General features: G+C 45.5%; 1 protein-coding gene across 1 annotated transcript in view; it reads left to right on the forward strand.

Annotated features, from left to right (window-relative positions):
* Window positions 1-13,381, forward strand: part of ahr1b (aryl hydrocarbon receptor 1b) — a 31,789-nt gene that overhangs the window by 10,971 nt on the left and 7,437 nt on the right. Inside the window, exons 4-10 of the mRNA XM_073462623.1 lie at window positions 2,615-2,704; window positions 4,054-4,180; window positions 5,368-5,504; window positions 8,218-8,417; window positions 8,501-8,610; window positions 10,203-10,344; window positions 10,428-11,658. Of these exons, the coding sequence (XP_073318724.1) occupies window positions 2,615-2,704; window positions 4,054-4,180; window positions 5,368-5,504; window positions 8,218-8,417; window positions 8,501-8,610; window positions 10,203-10,344; window positions 10,428-11,658 (2,037 nt within the window). The remainder of the gene's footprint in view (window positions 1-2,614; window positions 2,705-4,053; window positions 4,181-5,367; window positions 5,505-8,217; window positions 8,418-8,500; window positions 8,611-10,202; window positions 10,345-10,427; window positions 11,659-13,381) is intronic.

Here is a 13,381-nt window from a genome sequence, read left to right on the forward strand (position 1 = left end):
AAACCATTCAGATTGGATGTGGGCGGAGCTGTGAGCTTGTGGGCGGAGACGCACACAGACATAAACACTGGTTGGTCCGCTCTGACTCAACGTATTGATCCCAGAGGACTAAATGGGTCAGTGAGTGAAGACTCAAGGATGTGTCGGCGTGGAGGGCAGCAGCTTCCTGCCTTCAGCTGCTCTGTTCCATTACAGACAGCGAGCCATGAATTATACAGAGCCGGTGAACACATCTATTATTAAACACAGGGGGATGAAGGATGTGTGTGTGTGTGTGTGTGTGTGTGTTGGTGGAAATCGACTAAAAGCATTCAAAGTATTCCTGGATGTTTTACAGTGTGTCGCCAAATCTTCGACACACACTCCTCGCAGCAGATTTGAGTTAATGTTTTGGTTAAATTCTTCTTCTGTGGTGAACACGGGGAGAGTTTCCCCGTGTTTCCTGCCAGTGTTTGCTGTCGTCGTGTTGTCGTCCGACAGAGACAACAAACATGACTGCACACACGCTGACAAACACACACAAACACACTCCGTCTGTCTCAGGAGAGCGAGAGGCTGAGCAAACACAGAGCGAGGGAGATGAAGCTGCAGTAAATATTTATACACACACTGCCCGACTGTATGCCACTCCATTCTGTGTGTGTGTGTGTTCATGTATAGAGTGTGTGTGTGTTGAACGGAGCTGGGTGTGGTCACACACGATCCAAAACCAAACCGGTTTTGGATAAATTCTGGATTCTGCTTCACATCTCAGGCCTGGTTTTTAATTCCTAAATAAAAAATCAAAAAAATCAAATCAAAATTGTGAATTGAAACAAATCTGCGGTCGTGAATAAAAGATTATTTTCATCATTGATCGATCTCTCGACAACTTTACACTGATTGACTCGTCCATGATTCCCAGAACCCAGAGTGACGTCTTAAAATGTCCAAAATCCAAAGATATAACAATTAAATCTGCCGTTAGATGCTTAATAATACATTTTGAACCGCAAGTTAGCTAATTTACTAGCCTGGTCCACGGCAGGAGTCTGGTAGAATGAACTGACATTATCCACTCAAGACAGCTACGTAAGCTAACTAGTAATCCATCCACATGAGCAAACAAGCTGACACGTTTATGGTTAACATTAGCCAGCTAAAACCACAATAGCTCTGACTTTGTGTTGGACTCCCTGCTTATGTTTGCTGGTGTTGCACAATGTTAGCACAAGCTGACGAAAGCTCAACTTCCCTGGTATGAAATGAACCAGGGAATGAATCTTCTGGGTTTTATGGCCCGGTAGAGCTTGTGCACAGGAGTCTTTCGCCGACTGAGCCAGTTTCGGTTTAGCGCCCGGCTTGATTGAATAGGGATAAAATTATTTCTAGACTTTCCAACAAGCAGAAGAAATCACAAATTACTGAGAGAGAACAACTGAATTAAGTTTTTATTAAAGTAAATGAGTTATGCCTCTTTCTAATCCTCCTCCTATTCTATCTAGTAATACCCTCGTACCAAAACTGTCAATAATTCAACCGCAGAGTGAAGCTGTGTCGTTTAAACCCTGATGCTGATGAATTTTTGACTTCCTGTAATGGATTTTGGAGGATTCATAGAGAAACATGAAGTTTTTACCCTATCCGAGCCCAGATGTGGGAACGAGGAGTGTATTAGCGCGTGTCCGCTCAGATAAACACTGTGTTCATACGGAGGTCATCATCATTTTCATCCTCATCAGCGAGGTGTAGGCGGATGCTGGCAGGATGCCGCTGTGACTCTTTGCGGTGTCAGGACACAGTGTCATCACCTCCTCGCCGAGCCCCGAGGCCGGAGGAGGGAGAGGAGGAGCGATGATGGAGGTGTTAGTCATGCAGTAGTGACCTCCTTCTCCTCCCGCCTCCTCCTCTCCATGACTTCTCTTTGAACCGACGTCCGCTCCAGCCTCTCGTCTTCCTCTCTTTCTGCCCGGGGGAGAAGTCTCATCCCTGGTCTTTTACTTTTCTTTCTCTTTTATTCTCTTATCCTCCAGTCTGCTGAAATGTCTAGCAAACAGATTTCCTGCTGAGGAACAGGAGCTGGATGTGACTTTTTCAGATTTGTTGTGAGCTAATTTTTGTGTTTCAGCATGTTAAACTACCTTCAGTGCATCTGTAGTTAAAACGTTGATATGTTCTCTTTGCTAACAAGCTAACAATAGTTGAATTTGTCGTAGTGCTTTTAGAAGATTACAAATTATCGAGATATAAATTGTGTATCGTGACATACGCTTAGAAATATCAGTGTTCATCAGAGTTTCCCAGAGCCCAACGTCATGTCTTCAACTTACTTCCTTTGTCCAACCAACAGTCCAAAAACCAAAGACTCCTCATTCACTGTCATAAATGACAAAGAAGTTAAGAAGCTGGAAGTTTGAATATTGACACTGATCTTTGTCCATGTTTAGAGAGTGGTGGAAACGCAGACAACAACCTTTTGGTTGCTGGAAAAGTTGTTCCTTTGAGGTATTTGGAGCGGAGAAGCGACTTTTGTTCACTTTAGCAACGTGATGAGCCCTCCTGTGACCAACACGCAGCATAAACACCATAAAAATCATCAAAAACATTAAATAAACAACTTCTTTTCTGTCTGCAGGCCCTGAACGGCTTCGTGTTGGTGGTGACCGCCGAGGGAATCATCTTCTTCTGCTCTCACACCATCCAGGATTACCTCGGCTTCCATCAGGTACAAACTTGACTTACTTAAGTCACTTATTTCAACCCTCAGGCTTGATCTTACTCGTCTTGACTCTTTGTCCACCTTTAGTTCGGCTTGTTTCATCCAGTTGTGAAGGGATTGGGTTTTAGGTGGCGTTAACGAGCACAGTTAGCTTCATGGTGAGCGGAGCCAGAGACCAGAAAGTGAACACGTCGTCCGTCCTCAGGATCGAAACAAACGCACATATGGAGCGAGAGCTTTAATCCAGTTGGCTTCACAACAAAGTGCCGCAGCCTGCAGTCTAATCTCACTTCGGTGAATGTGATAATCAAATTACCCAGTCTGTCTGTCTGTCTGTCTGTCTGTGTGGCACACAACACACAACCTATAGACACACACGCACTTTAACACACATCTTGTGTACTGGCATGGTGAGGGTGTAAACACCACCTCTCACCCCTCATTTCCCCGTCCACCTGAGGCGCGTCACCACTCGTTTACAGAGCGAACCCAGATCTGTGGTGAAGCTGCTGTCTCTGCTCGGGTCGAGTGTTTGGTAACAACACCACGCACCTGAACATCAGGTGTCAACGGCTGTCGTAACACACGTGAAAGAAAACACAACGGAGGAACAAAGGAAGGAGAAGAAGGGGGATGCATCAGTTAATCCTTAGTGGACTGATTTAGCAAGTTTTATTGTTCAGCTGTTTGGTTATTGTTTATTTATTATCTGCTCTTGTTTTTCCAACGTTTTGCACACAAATCATGTGAAGTTTCATATATTCTTCTTGGGCGAGAACTCCAAAGACAAATACATGCACCAAGTCTCCCACAAACCTCTGGAAAATAGAGGAAATGTGAGGAACTTCGATACCCGGTCAGTCAGAATGTCCAACTTACGGCTGTTTGATTGACTAATTGTCTTGTGCTAAGCTAAAGTAAGCACACAGCTTAGCCTAGCCTCCAATAGCTTAGCACAACCGTTGCTTCAAGAGTTAACATCCAGGCTGCATAAATCCAAACTCGCCTCTCGTTTGCGGTTTGAAAGTATTTCACGAAACACTTCTGCCTGTCAAAATTCCTCGTTGCTGCCCCGAGTTCGACCCCGCCCACACTGGGAGGGGGGGTTCCTCTCTGGTCCTCAGCCAGGTCATGCTGGGTCTGGACGACAGATATCAGGGTCGCAGCGGGTCTTTGGCTCGAGTTCAGCTACTTGAATCAAATGTTCAGCGACACTTGATTTCTTTTGGCTTCACTTCAAGGCAAACGGAATCAAACGCACCCCTGACAGCTTCGACAGAACATCCACCTTCATATTCAGGTCAGATGTCTCGTTTCTCTTGTTTCTTACTTCTTCTTACTTGTTTTTCCTCCAGACGGACGTGATGCACCAGAGTGTGTTCGAGCTGATCCACACTGAAGACCAGCAGGAGTTCAGGAGGAACCTGCACTGGGCTCTCAACCCTCCTGCCGGCCTCGGACCCCCCTCGGATCCTTCAACAGGTCTGTCAACTGAAGACAGTTCAGTCCAGCGGAGTGTGTGTGATGTGCTGGTGCAGACAAAGAATAAACCAAACAGCTCTATTTTTAGATATCGTGCCAAACATTACCACGCTAGCTTTGTAGCTAAGTTTGGTGCTCATCTCCTGTCATTTCGAATACCAATTTACACCAAAATTAGCGTGCAAATGCAGGGTTTTTAAACACAGGTTAACCCACTAAAGAGAAGAGTTTTCCTCTCTGTTTTCCCCCCTTGTGTGTCACATTCATCATCACGAACGTCATCCCTGAAAAACAGGGAACAGCAGAAAGCAGCAGATCATAAACCTCATCCAACAACATCCAGAGGACATTAAACTTGTTAAAAAGTCTTAATAAATTATATTCTGTTAACAAAAGTTGACAAGAAGTGAGACATCTTGCTTCTTTCTCATCTCTGCTGAGAGCTGCACATGCTCAGTACAGATCATTGTCGATGTTAGTAGCTGTGCAATGCATTCTGGTCGCACTGCGTTGTGTGTTTGCATGCTCCTCATTTTCATAAAGTTGAGGTCTGTCACCTCTGGAAACTACTAAAAACTACTACTACTGCTTTGTCTGTTTCCTCTCGTCAGCACTGCATCTCCTGCGTCCTCTGTTTTGTTCCCGTTGTCGCTGTTTTCTCTAAAAATAAGAAACAAAACAACATGGCCGACAACCAGAAATTAATAGAACAACAAAACAACAAAAAACTATTGTCTATAACTCACTTGTGTTTCCTCTAATCAGTGTACAACTTCACGCTTCTGCGTTATTAACGGATAAATCCAATCAATAGATAAACTGTACTGATTAATAGATGTTTGAGATGAGAATCCTTGTGGACTGTTTTTTTTTTTATCCCCATGTGAATCTGAACTGAGGTCAGAGAGGAGGCGAGAAGAGGTGACCTTTAACTGGAGCCTCCTGAGAGGTGGTCTAAATGTTACAGCACACACACACACACACACACACACACACACACACACACACACTCCTACTGTACAAACAAACACTTGTCATTTTGCATTAAGTAAGGGTCAGCAGTTAACGAGACACACACCAACTGTACAAACACACACAAACAACAGATCAAGGTCACAGCCACACACACCTCTATCTCTCATCATCTTTATATAAAATCTTAATAAAATAATATTTAACGTCCTCAGATGGAGAGTCGGTGTCGACGTCTTCCTGCCTGGTGAGCTACAACCCCGACCAGCTCCCACCTGAGAACTCCTCCTTCCTGGAACGAGGCTTCGTCTGCCGCTTCCGCTGTTTGTTGGACAACTCCTCCGGCTTCCTGGTGAGACTGACAATTCAACTCAACACAATTTTATTTAACCGTTTTTAATGAATCCATATTTGAGGCTGCTGGTGTGTTCAGGCCCACACCAGTATGGCGTGCCACCTCAGAGTCCCTCAGGGATCAGAAGCCACCATTTACTCCTGTAATCCGCCTTAAGAGAACCTCGGGGTCGTGGGGAAAAGGGCTTTAATCCTCCCAGCACCCAGAGGAGACGAGAGCACAGGGGGAACTTGCTTAGTCAGGGTTGGTAGCTCCACGCCGGCCACTGCTCCTTCCAGTAAGACAATAAGCTGCAGATGGAGAAAAAAACAAATCCATAAAACCTGCTGGGAAAACTGAGGCAGGGTCGACCATGAGCAAGGCAATAAGGGAAACATTTTCAGGCTTCAGCTTCTTATTAACCCTCAAAGACCTAGAACAGTTACCGGGCTCCTGACTCTCCTATATTTATTGTTTTTCATACCTTATTCTAGTCAGAATGGAGTACAGTACATCATTTGATCCAGAAGAACCTGAAGTTTCAGTCCAGCTCATTTAAAGTCACAGGTTTACATGAGAATTTTAGTCTTTAGTCTTTTACTCTGAACACAGACTGAACCTCAGAAAGTTTAGATTTCTTACATAAAAAGATGAACTTGACTTGATGTTTTCAACTTCTATATGAATTTTTGTCTACAACAGTTCGCCAGACAATACAAACACAGCTAAGCAAAAAGGCTAACACCTCAATTTAAGTGCAAAGTCATGCAATACATTGTTAGAAAGCTGAGATTCTCTCGGTACAATCAACAAACGAACAAACAGGCTAACAAACTAACATGTACAAACCTTTGCCATCCTTTGTGTCTTCTCTTGTTCCCACTAGATTCATTTCAGTAACATATTTAGTCCAAAACACAGTTTTCCATCATTAAATTGTGACAAAATGACCAAAAACTGACTGCTTTTTCATGCTTTTTTCTGTAAAAACACATGGTGGATGATTTTATGCCCGCCCTAGAGCCTACAACAACATTTTACATCAAAAGTCTCAACTTAGAGAAACTTAAAATGATGTTGCTGCATCCTGATTGGTCCACATGAGTATGTGCCATCACACGAGGAAGAAAAATGAGAGAAAATGAAAACTATGGCGAAAAATAGAGCGTTCATTGAGGAAAGAGTGAGAAGCTGATAGAAACTAGGTTTTCAGGACCTTCAAGATAAAATATAATTGGTCAGAGTTATATTATAGTCTAATACTGTGCTTGAGGGCAGTAAAAGAAAAGTCTGTTAGGGGTTCTTGCTCGAGGACACTCCAGCAGGGATCGTGAAGGGCTTCGAACCCACGTCTCTCCGTCCTCCCTCCCAGTCCGTTTGCGTGAGCAGTAAGCCAGGTCTCTGCTTCTGTCTACTGGTCGCTATGGCTTTGTTTTCCGTAATCCCTCCTGCTATTCAGGGCTAGATTCCTGACATCACGACTGCAGGCCCTTAAACCCACCAAGGTCAATTAACCAGAGCTAACAGAGGAGGTGGGGGTCCTCACACGAGAGGGCGAGAGGAGGACAGCAGACAGGAGAAAGTGTTTTCAGGTTGTGAAAACCTCCCTGATGGCTGCTGTCGGCGGTTAGTTCACAAATGGAAAGTTCACTCAGTGTTTGTAAGGAAACCTCCTCTGTTTAGGTTGTTTTTATGACTATCGGACACATTTAGATGAAAAGGTTGGAGAAATGAGACCTAAAACAAGCTGCTAGTTGAGTCTAAACAACCACAGAAAACCTGGAAGTTCTCTCAGGAAATACAAAGTCCGTACGTTGTCCAGGTGTTTGGTATAAATAGTTAGTTTGGCCCTTTTTGGTGTCTGAAAATTAAGTTTCACAGAGAAGATATTAAGGCTTAATCTTTGTAGCGATTTCTCCTTGATTGGTTTGGAAAGAGTCTCTTTTTACACACCCAAGAAACTTCAGTCTCACCTGCAATATCCAGTGACGAGGATATAAATATGAGTTATCAAATAATGATATTATCGACCATTTTATCCGAAATTGAAACGGCATCCAAAGGAAAGAAAAACACTTCAAAGGACACAGCTAGCTTAGCATTAGCCTGCAGCTGCACTTCCAGACACGTATCCCGTGTACATGAAGAAAAATAGCTGACTGGTTTGCCGATGAGATGTTTCAGAGATCCTTTATTGATGAGAAGAGGGTTTACTCAGAGGAAAAAAAACTCAACTGAACTGAACTGATAAGATAGCCAAAGATCCTTTATTGATTACTCTGGGAAGAGGGTTTACTCTGGACAGATTTGAGAAAATTGTATTGAAGAACAGATGTTGGCAAGAAACTGAGGTGCTCACTAATAAAAAGACACGTTGTTCATACTACTAACAGAGCGCCAACCAAAGAGAATGAGCGTCTTCTCGCCTGTAAAAAAACAAAGAATCCCCACAACATGAAGTCCCAGTCCCTGAAATCATGTTTTAAATAGTGAACAGTGAGTCATGTGACCTGATGGAGCGTAGCTGGAAGGTTTCTAGAAAGAGAAACCAGCCAACATTGTGTTTACAGTGTACTGAAGTGGTTCTGCTCTCTACATTACCCGGCAGGATAAATAAGACTGATGCTGCTTGACAGGGAGAAAAGAAAGCAGCGCTTGCTCATCTGCTCTTGGAGACAAATCCAAATTCATCTTTTTTGTCATGTATTGATATGTGCTCTCCTCCTCTCAGGCGCTGAACATCCAGGGTCGACTCAAGTTCCTCCACGGTCAGATGAAGAGCGACAGCGAGGGCAGCAGCCCGCCTCAGCTCGCCCTGTTCGCCATCGCCACGCCCCTCCAGCCTCCCGCCATCCTGGAGATCCGGACCAGGAACATGATCTTCAGGACCAAACACAAGCTCGACTTCACTCCCATGGCCTGCGACGCAAAGTACGTACTGGCAGGAACTCACACTAATGACCAGTTTAATTTAAAATGAAGTTTATTCATTTTAACTCTGGTGTGGTTTTCAGGGGTAAAATCGTTCTGGGCTACACGGAGGCGGAGCTGAGAGTTCGAGGCTCGGGTTATCAGTTCATTCACGCCGCCGACATGCTGTACTGCGCCGAAAATCACGTCAGAAGTAAGTCATTGTCAATAAATTAGCAAATTGTAGAATTATGATTGACAATCAACACAAGGAGTGCTCTTTAACGACACAACAAACATGTAAACATGGGTGAAAAGTCTGTTTTCGGCAGACAGAGTTCACAGAGTGATGATAAGAATTGATTTAGCTGATTTATTGACTTTTCTTACATCACACAGATGTGATGTTTGCAGCTGTTAACGCCTGTAGACTCTGTACATCCAGAGTTAATGTTATTGGCCCCTCACTCATGTTCTGCTCAACATACATTTGTAACACATGCAACAAACAAACAAACAAACACTCTGTGTGTGGAGGAAATCTCGGAGCGGGAGTCAAGTGTCCTACTTAGCCCGTGTACCGGATGACCCGGTTAGTCGTAACCATGGTGCCCTCAACACACTGCGACCAGACTCGCTCGCACACACAAAGACACACACTGTATGCATGTAGTCATGCATACAGGAGCAGAAATACATGCATATGCATTTGGAAACATACAACAGAGATACGTACGTGTTGGGCACGCTCTGATGCACGCACAGATGGGAGTTTCATACAGAACAACACAGATACTGCTGTTAAACACACAAGCTCGTCAGACTACTACTGATCATTATCACAATACTCAAGGAGCAGATTCTGTTCTCCAGTCTGTACCAAACATCTTTACTCATATATTCTGTAATAATAACAGTTCATACACATTGTTCATTCATCCAGCAGACAGGATTCATGCAGAGTCAGTGGGAGATAATCTGCCACAGACCTCAGTTTGATGACAGTTTCAGGGAGAAAAAACGAGCCGGAACGCTACAGAGTCTCTGAGCTACACAGGATGAGGAGGAGAGTTTGTCCACAGACATAAATATTGCAGTTCCTTCTAAAGGTCAGCATCTCGTGGCTTTTACTGCTAAAAATATGCAGCACTGACTGACTAATACATGGCTGAAACTTGCATAGGAAAGATCAGATGGAAGTCTAAAACATCCAAGAACGTCTGTTTTAAATACAAAAACTAAAACTTCCTGTGGTTCAGTCTGACTTCACAGGAAAAATACACAAAATTAAAACATTCTCAGACAAAGCAGATGTAAAATTAGGACTTTAAATGGGCCAGAATGAAACTTGAAGTTCTCCTGAATCAAATGATGTATGACACAAGGAAAAACTAAATAAACAACAAAACAAAATAGACACTAACAGGACAGTTGACTCTTATTTCTTCTGCAAAATAGAATAAAAAGACAAACACAAACTGCCGATATTAGTCGGCTGCTCCTCAACTGTTCTGCTGGTATTTTAGTCTTTCTGTGAGGAAGCAGCTTCCACTGGTTTCCACCTGAGATCTTGTTCAGAAACACGACCTGCACCACGATCACACACCCCGACAGTCACAACAGAGTGTGTGCAAACAGGACTTGTAACATGTGCATGTAGCCGGAGTGAACATCAGCATGCAGCCTCCATCACAGCAGCACGCCCGGCTGAGCAAATGCAGCGTGAGTGTGTGCTCACTGCGGGGCGTTCAGGACGTAAACAGCCGCGACACGGAGCCTCTAACATCCGCTCTGATGTGATTCCAGTGATCAAGACGGGCGAGAGCGGCCTCACTGTCTTCAGGCTGCTCACCAAGGAGAACCGCTGGAAGTGGGTCCAGGCCAACGCCAGGCTCGTCTACAAGAACGGCAAACCGGACTACATCATCGCCACTCAGAGGCCTTTGGTGTAAGTACACGACGAGTCCATCTTGATTTTTGAGTTTTAACTAATTAATCTGCTAATTTATTTTCTCTATCGTGTTCTCACAGGGATGAAGAAGGAGGTGAGCACCTGAGGAAGCGATCCATGCACCTGCCGTTCACCTTCGCCACCGGAGAGGCGATGCTCTACCAGACGGGTTATCCTCTGCACGGCTTCCCTGATTCCTTCCAGGGCAAAGCCAAAGGCAGCAAGTCCAAGAAGAGCAAACAGGACAAGAACTCCTCTGAGGACCTGGACCCAAAGGGCCTCCTGGGAGCGCTGATGAGCCAGGATGAGTCCGTGTACGTCTGCCAGCCAGACCCGGAGCCCAAGATGTCGTACCACAGCAGCCTTTTCAGCGAGCAGCCGAGTGACAGCAGCTACGGCGGCTCGAAAGCAAGTTTCGACCCACTGCTGGCCACTCTGGACTCTCTGTCGCTGGACGGAGAGGAAACCTGCTCCAACAGCGAGCTCTTTAACGCTCTGGAGAACCTGGGACTGAACGCCGAAGACCTGGAGCTGCTGCTGCTGGACGAGAGGATGATGCAGGTGGAGCTGGACCCCAACCACATCCCGACACTTAGCGACCTCCTCACCAACAACGAAATCCTCTCCTACATCCACGACGCACTGGAGAACGGTACCGAAGGGGAGGACGACAGAAGCGTCACCCAGCAGCCACCTGCTGCTCCTCCAGCTCTGCCCATCATCCAGCTGTCCCAACAGATGCAGCAACACGCGAGTGCAGGCGTTTCCCAGCCTGCACCAGTGGACACAAAGGTATTAACTGGGATTCCCAACGGTCACTGGGTGGTGACGACGGAGAACCACCACAACCATCACCACCCTCATACTGTCCTCAAAGCCTCACCGCTGAACGGTAAACACCTGAGTCAGCAGTGGCAGCTTCAGCAGGAGCAGCACTCGCTCCACCTGCAGTCCCAGAATCAGCTCCCAGGCTTCCAGACAACAAACGGATCGTACATCCCAAACGGACACCCCGCCTTCCCACCCAACATGGAGGTCAACCACACAGGCTACAGCACGCCACATCCTGGTGGCTCGGTGCTGAACGGAGTGACTCCAGACGTTTGTCACTACCAGAGTTTAGTCTCCACGACGCGGCCCTACCAGCTGCAGACTCAGGTTCCTCCATCTCGTTTTCCCCAGTGTCCCACCCAGAGCTCCACACTGGAGTTGGAGCAGTTGCTGGGTCTGTCACAGCCGCAGCACAGCCTGCCGTCGTTAGAGGCCTACAGCATGTTCAACACCACGACACAGGACTCCACCCACAGCAAGGTAAGACACCGAGGACATAGTTCTTGTGGGTTTTTTTTGTTTTCTTGGCAGCTCACTCGTATTTACTCGCGCAAGCAAACACTCTCTTTGCTACTCACTCTCCTTTTGTTTCCCCCATTTCATCATTACTAGAATTACAACTGCAGCAAGTAACTCACTGAAACTCCACTTGTTTAAATTTTTAGGTGCTACAAATAAATATCCAGCTGTAAAAACGCCACCAGTTAGAGCGGAAGTACAGAAGGTAGTTGAAATAAAGATCGTACACTGTCTCGTTGATGTGTTGAAGTCAGCTGATCTGCTTCATCAGGTCTTTACGGGTGTGTTTTAATCAGTTCTGATCGTCACAATCAGCAGTTTGTTTCACGTTTTAGTAAAATATCTTTTCAGGGTCTGTGATTAACATGTAAAACTGTGTTAGCAGCGTTCTGTAGATTCTTTTCTCTTTAAACAAACATTTTTGTGATTATGATTATGATGCTGAGAGTTAAATCCAGGGCGACAATGATTCCTGTAGGTTTCATTAAACACACAGCTTTGAGGGTAATGTCCTATTTATATTAGTCCAATGAAAACAGGGCTGTTCAAGGTGAGTAATGCTTTCCCGTCCCTGAAACTGAATCCCACTGAGAGCGTCTGTCTCCTGTCAGAGCTCTTCTGTCTTCCTCTTTTCCTTCTCAAAACGACCGAAGCTGCCAGCTCTCCTCACAACTGTTTGGTCTGCGAGAAGGACTCTTGATTCGAGCCCGCCGACGAGGCCTCAAGTGTGTATGACCCTGAAATATCAGCGAACGTCAACACACCGAGAGCTGCAGGATCCACAACCCTTCAGCCCTGCGCTGTTCTCTTTCACTGTCATGAAAATGGATTTTTTTCCGAGTCAGCACACAGAGGCCGCGGGCTGGCATGGAGCTCAGTGTAAACTGTGATGATGCGACCAGACATGCCATGTAAATAAGACAAGGGGGAGATGGGTCAGGGCAGCACGGTCTGAGAGTAGAGTGGACTAGGATCTACTGCAGGAGAGTCTCTACGAGGAGGAGTTGGTTTTATTTGAGCTGATGTTTGACAGTGTGGTGCATTTAGGTCAATTACACTGTGTGTGCTTCTACACTGAGCAGGAATAACCTTCACTGTAGCTTAAACACTACTAACTTTACCCTCATCTTTACTTACTGTTGAATTTAGATTGTTACCTCTTCCCATGTCCGTTGATTTGATGGTTGGTTGGATGGTTGGTTGGTTGGTTGGTTGGTTGGTTTTTGGTTGGTTTTTGGTTGGTTGGTTTTTGGTTGGTTGGTTGGTTGGTTGGTTGGTTGGTTGATTGGCTGGTTGGTTGGTTGGTTGATTGGCTGGTTGGTTAATTGGTTGGTTGGTTGGTTGGATGTTGGATGGTTGGATGGCTGGTTGGATGGTTGGTTGGTTGGATGGTTGGTTGGTTAGATGGATGGTTGGTTGGATGGTTGGTTGGTTGGATGGTTGGTTGGTTAGATGGATGGTTGGTTGGTTGGATAGTTGGTTGGCTGGTTGGTTGGTTGGATGGATGGATGGTTGGTTGGTTGGTTGGATGGATGGTTGGTTAAATGGATGGTTGGTTGGCTGGTTGGTTGGATGGATGGTTGGTTGGTTGGATGGTTGGTTGGTTGGATGGATGGATGGATGGTTGGTTGGCTGGTTGGTTGGTTGGTTGGATGGTTGGTTGGTTAGATGGATGGTTGGTTGG

Source organism: Pagrus major, chromosome 24, assembly GCF_040436345.1.
Source record: "Pagrus major chromosome 24, Pma_NU_1.0".
Lineage (NCBI taxonomy): Eukaryota > Metazoa > Chordata > Actinopteri > Spariformes > Sparidae > Pagrus > Pagrus major.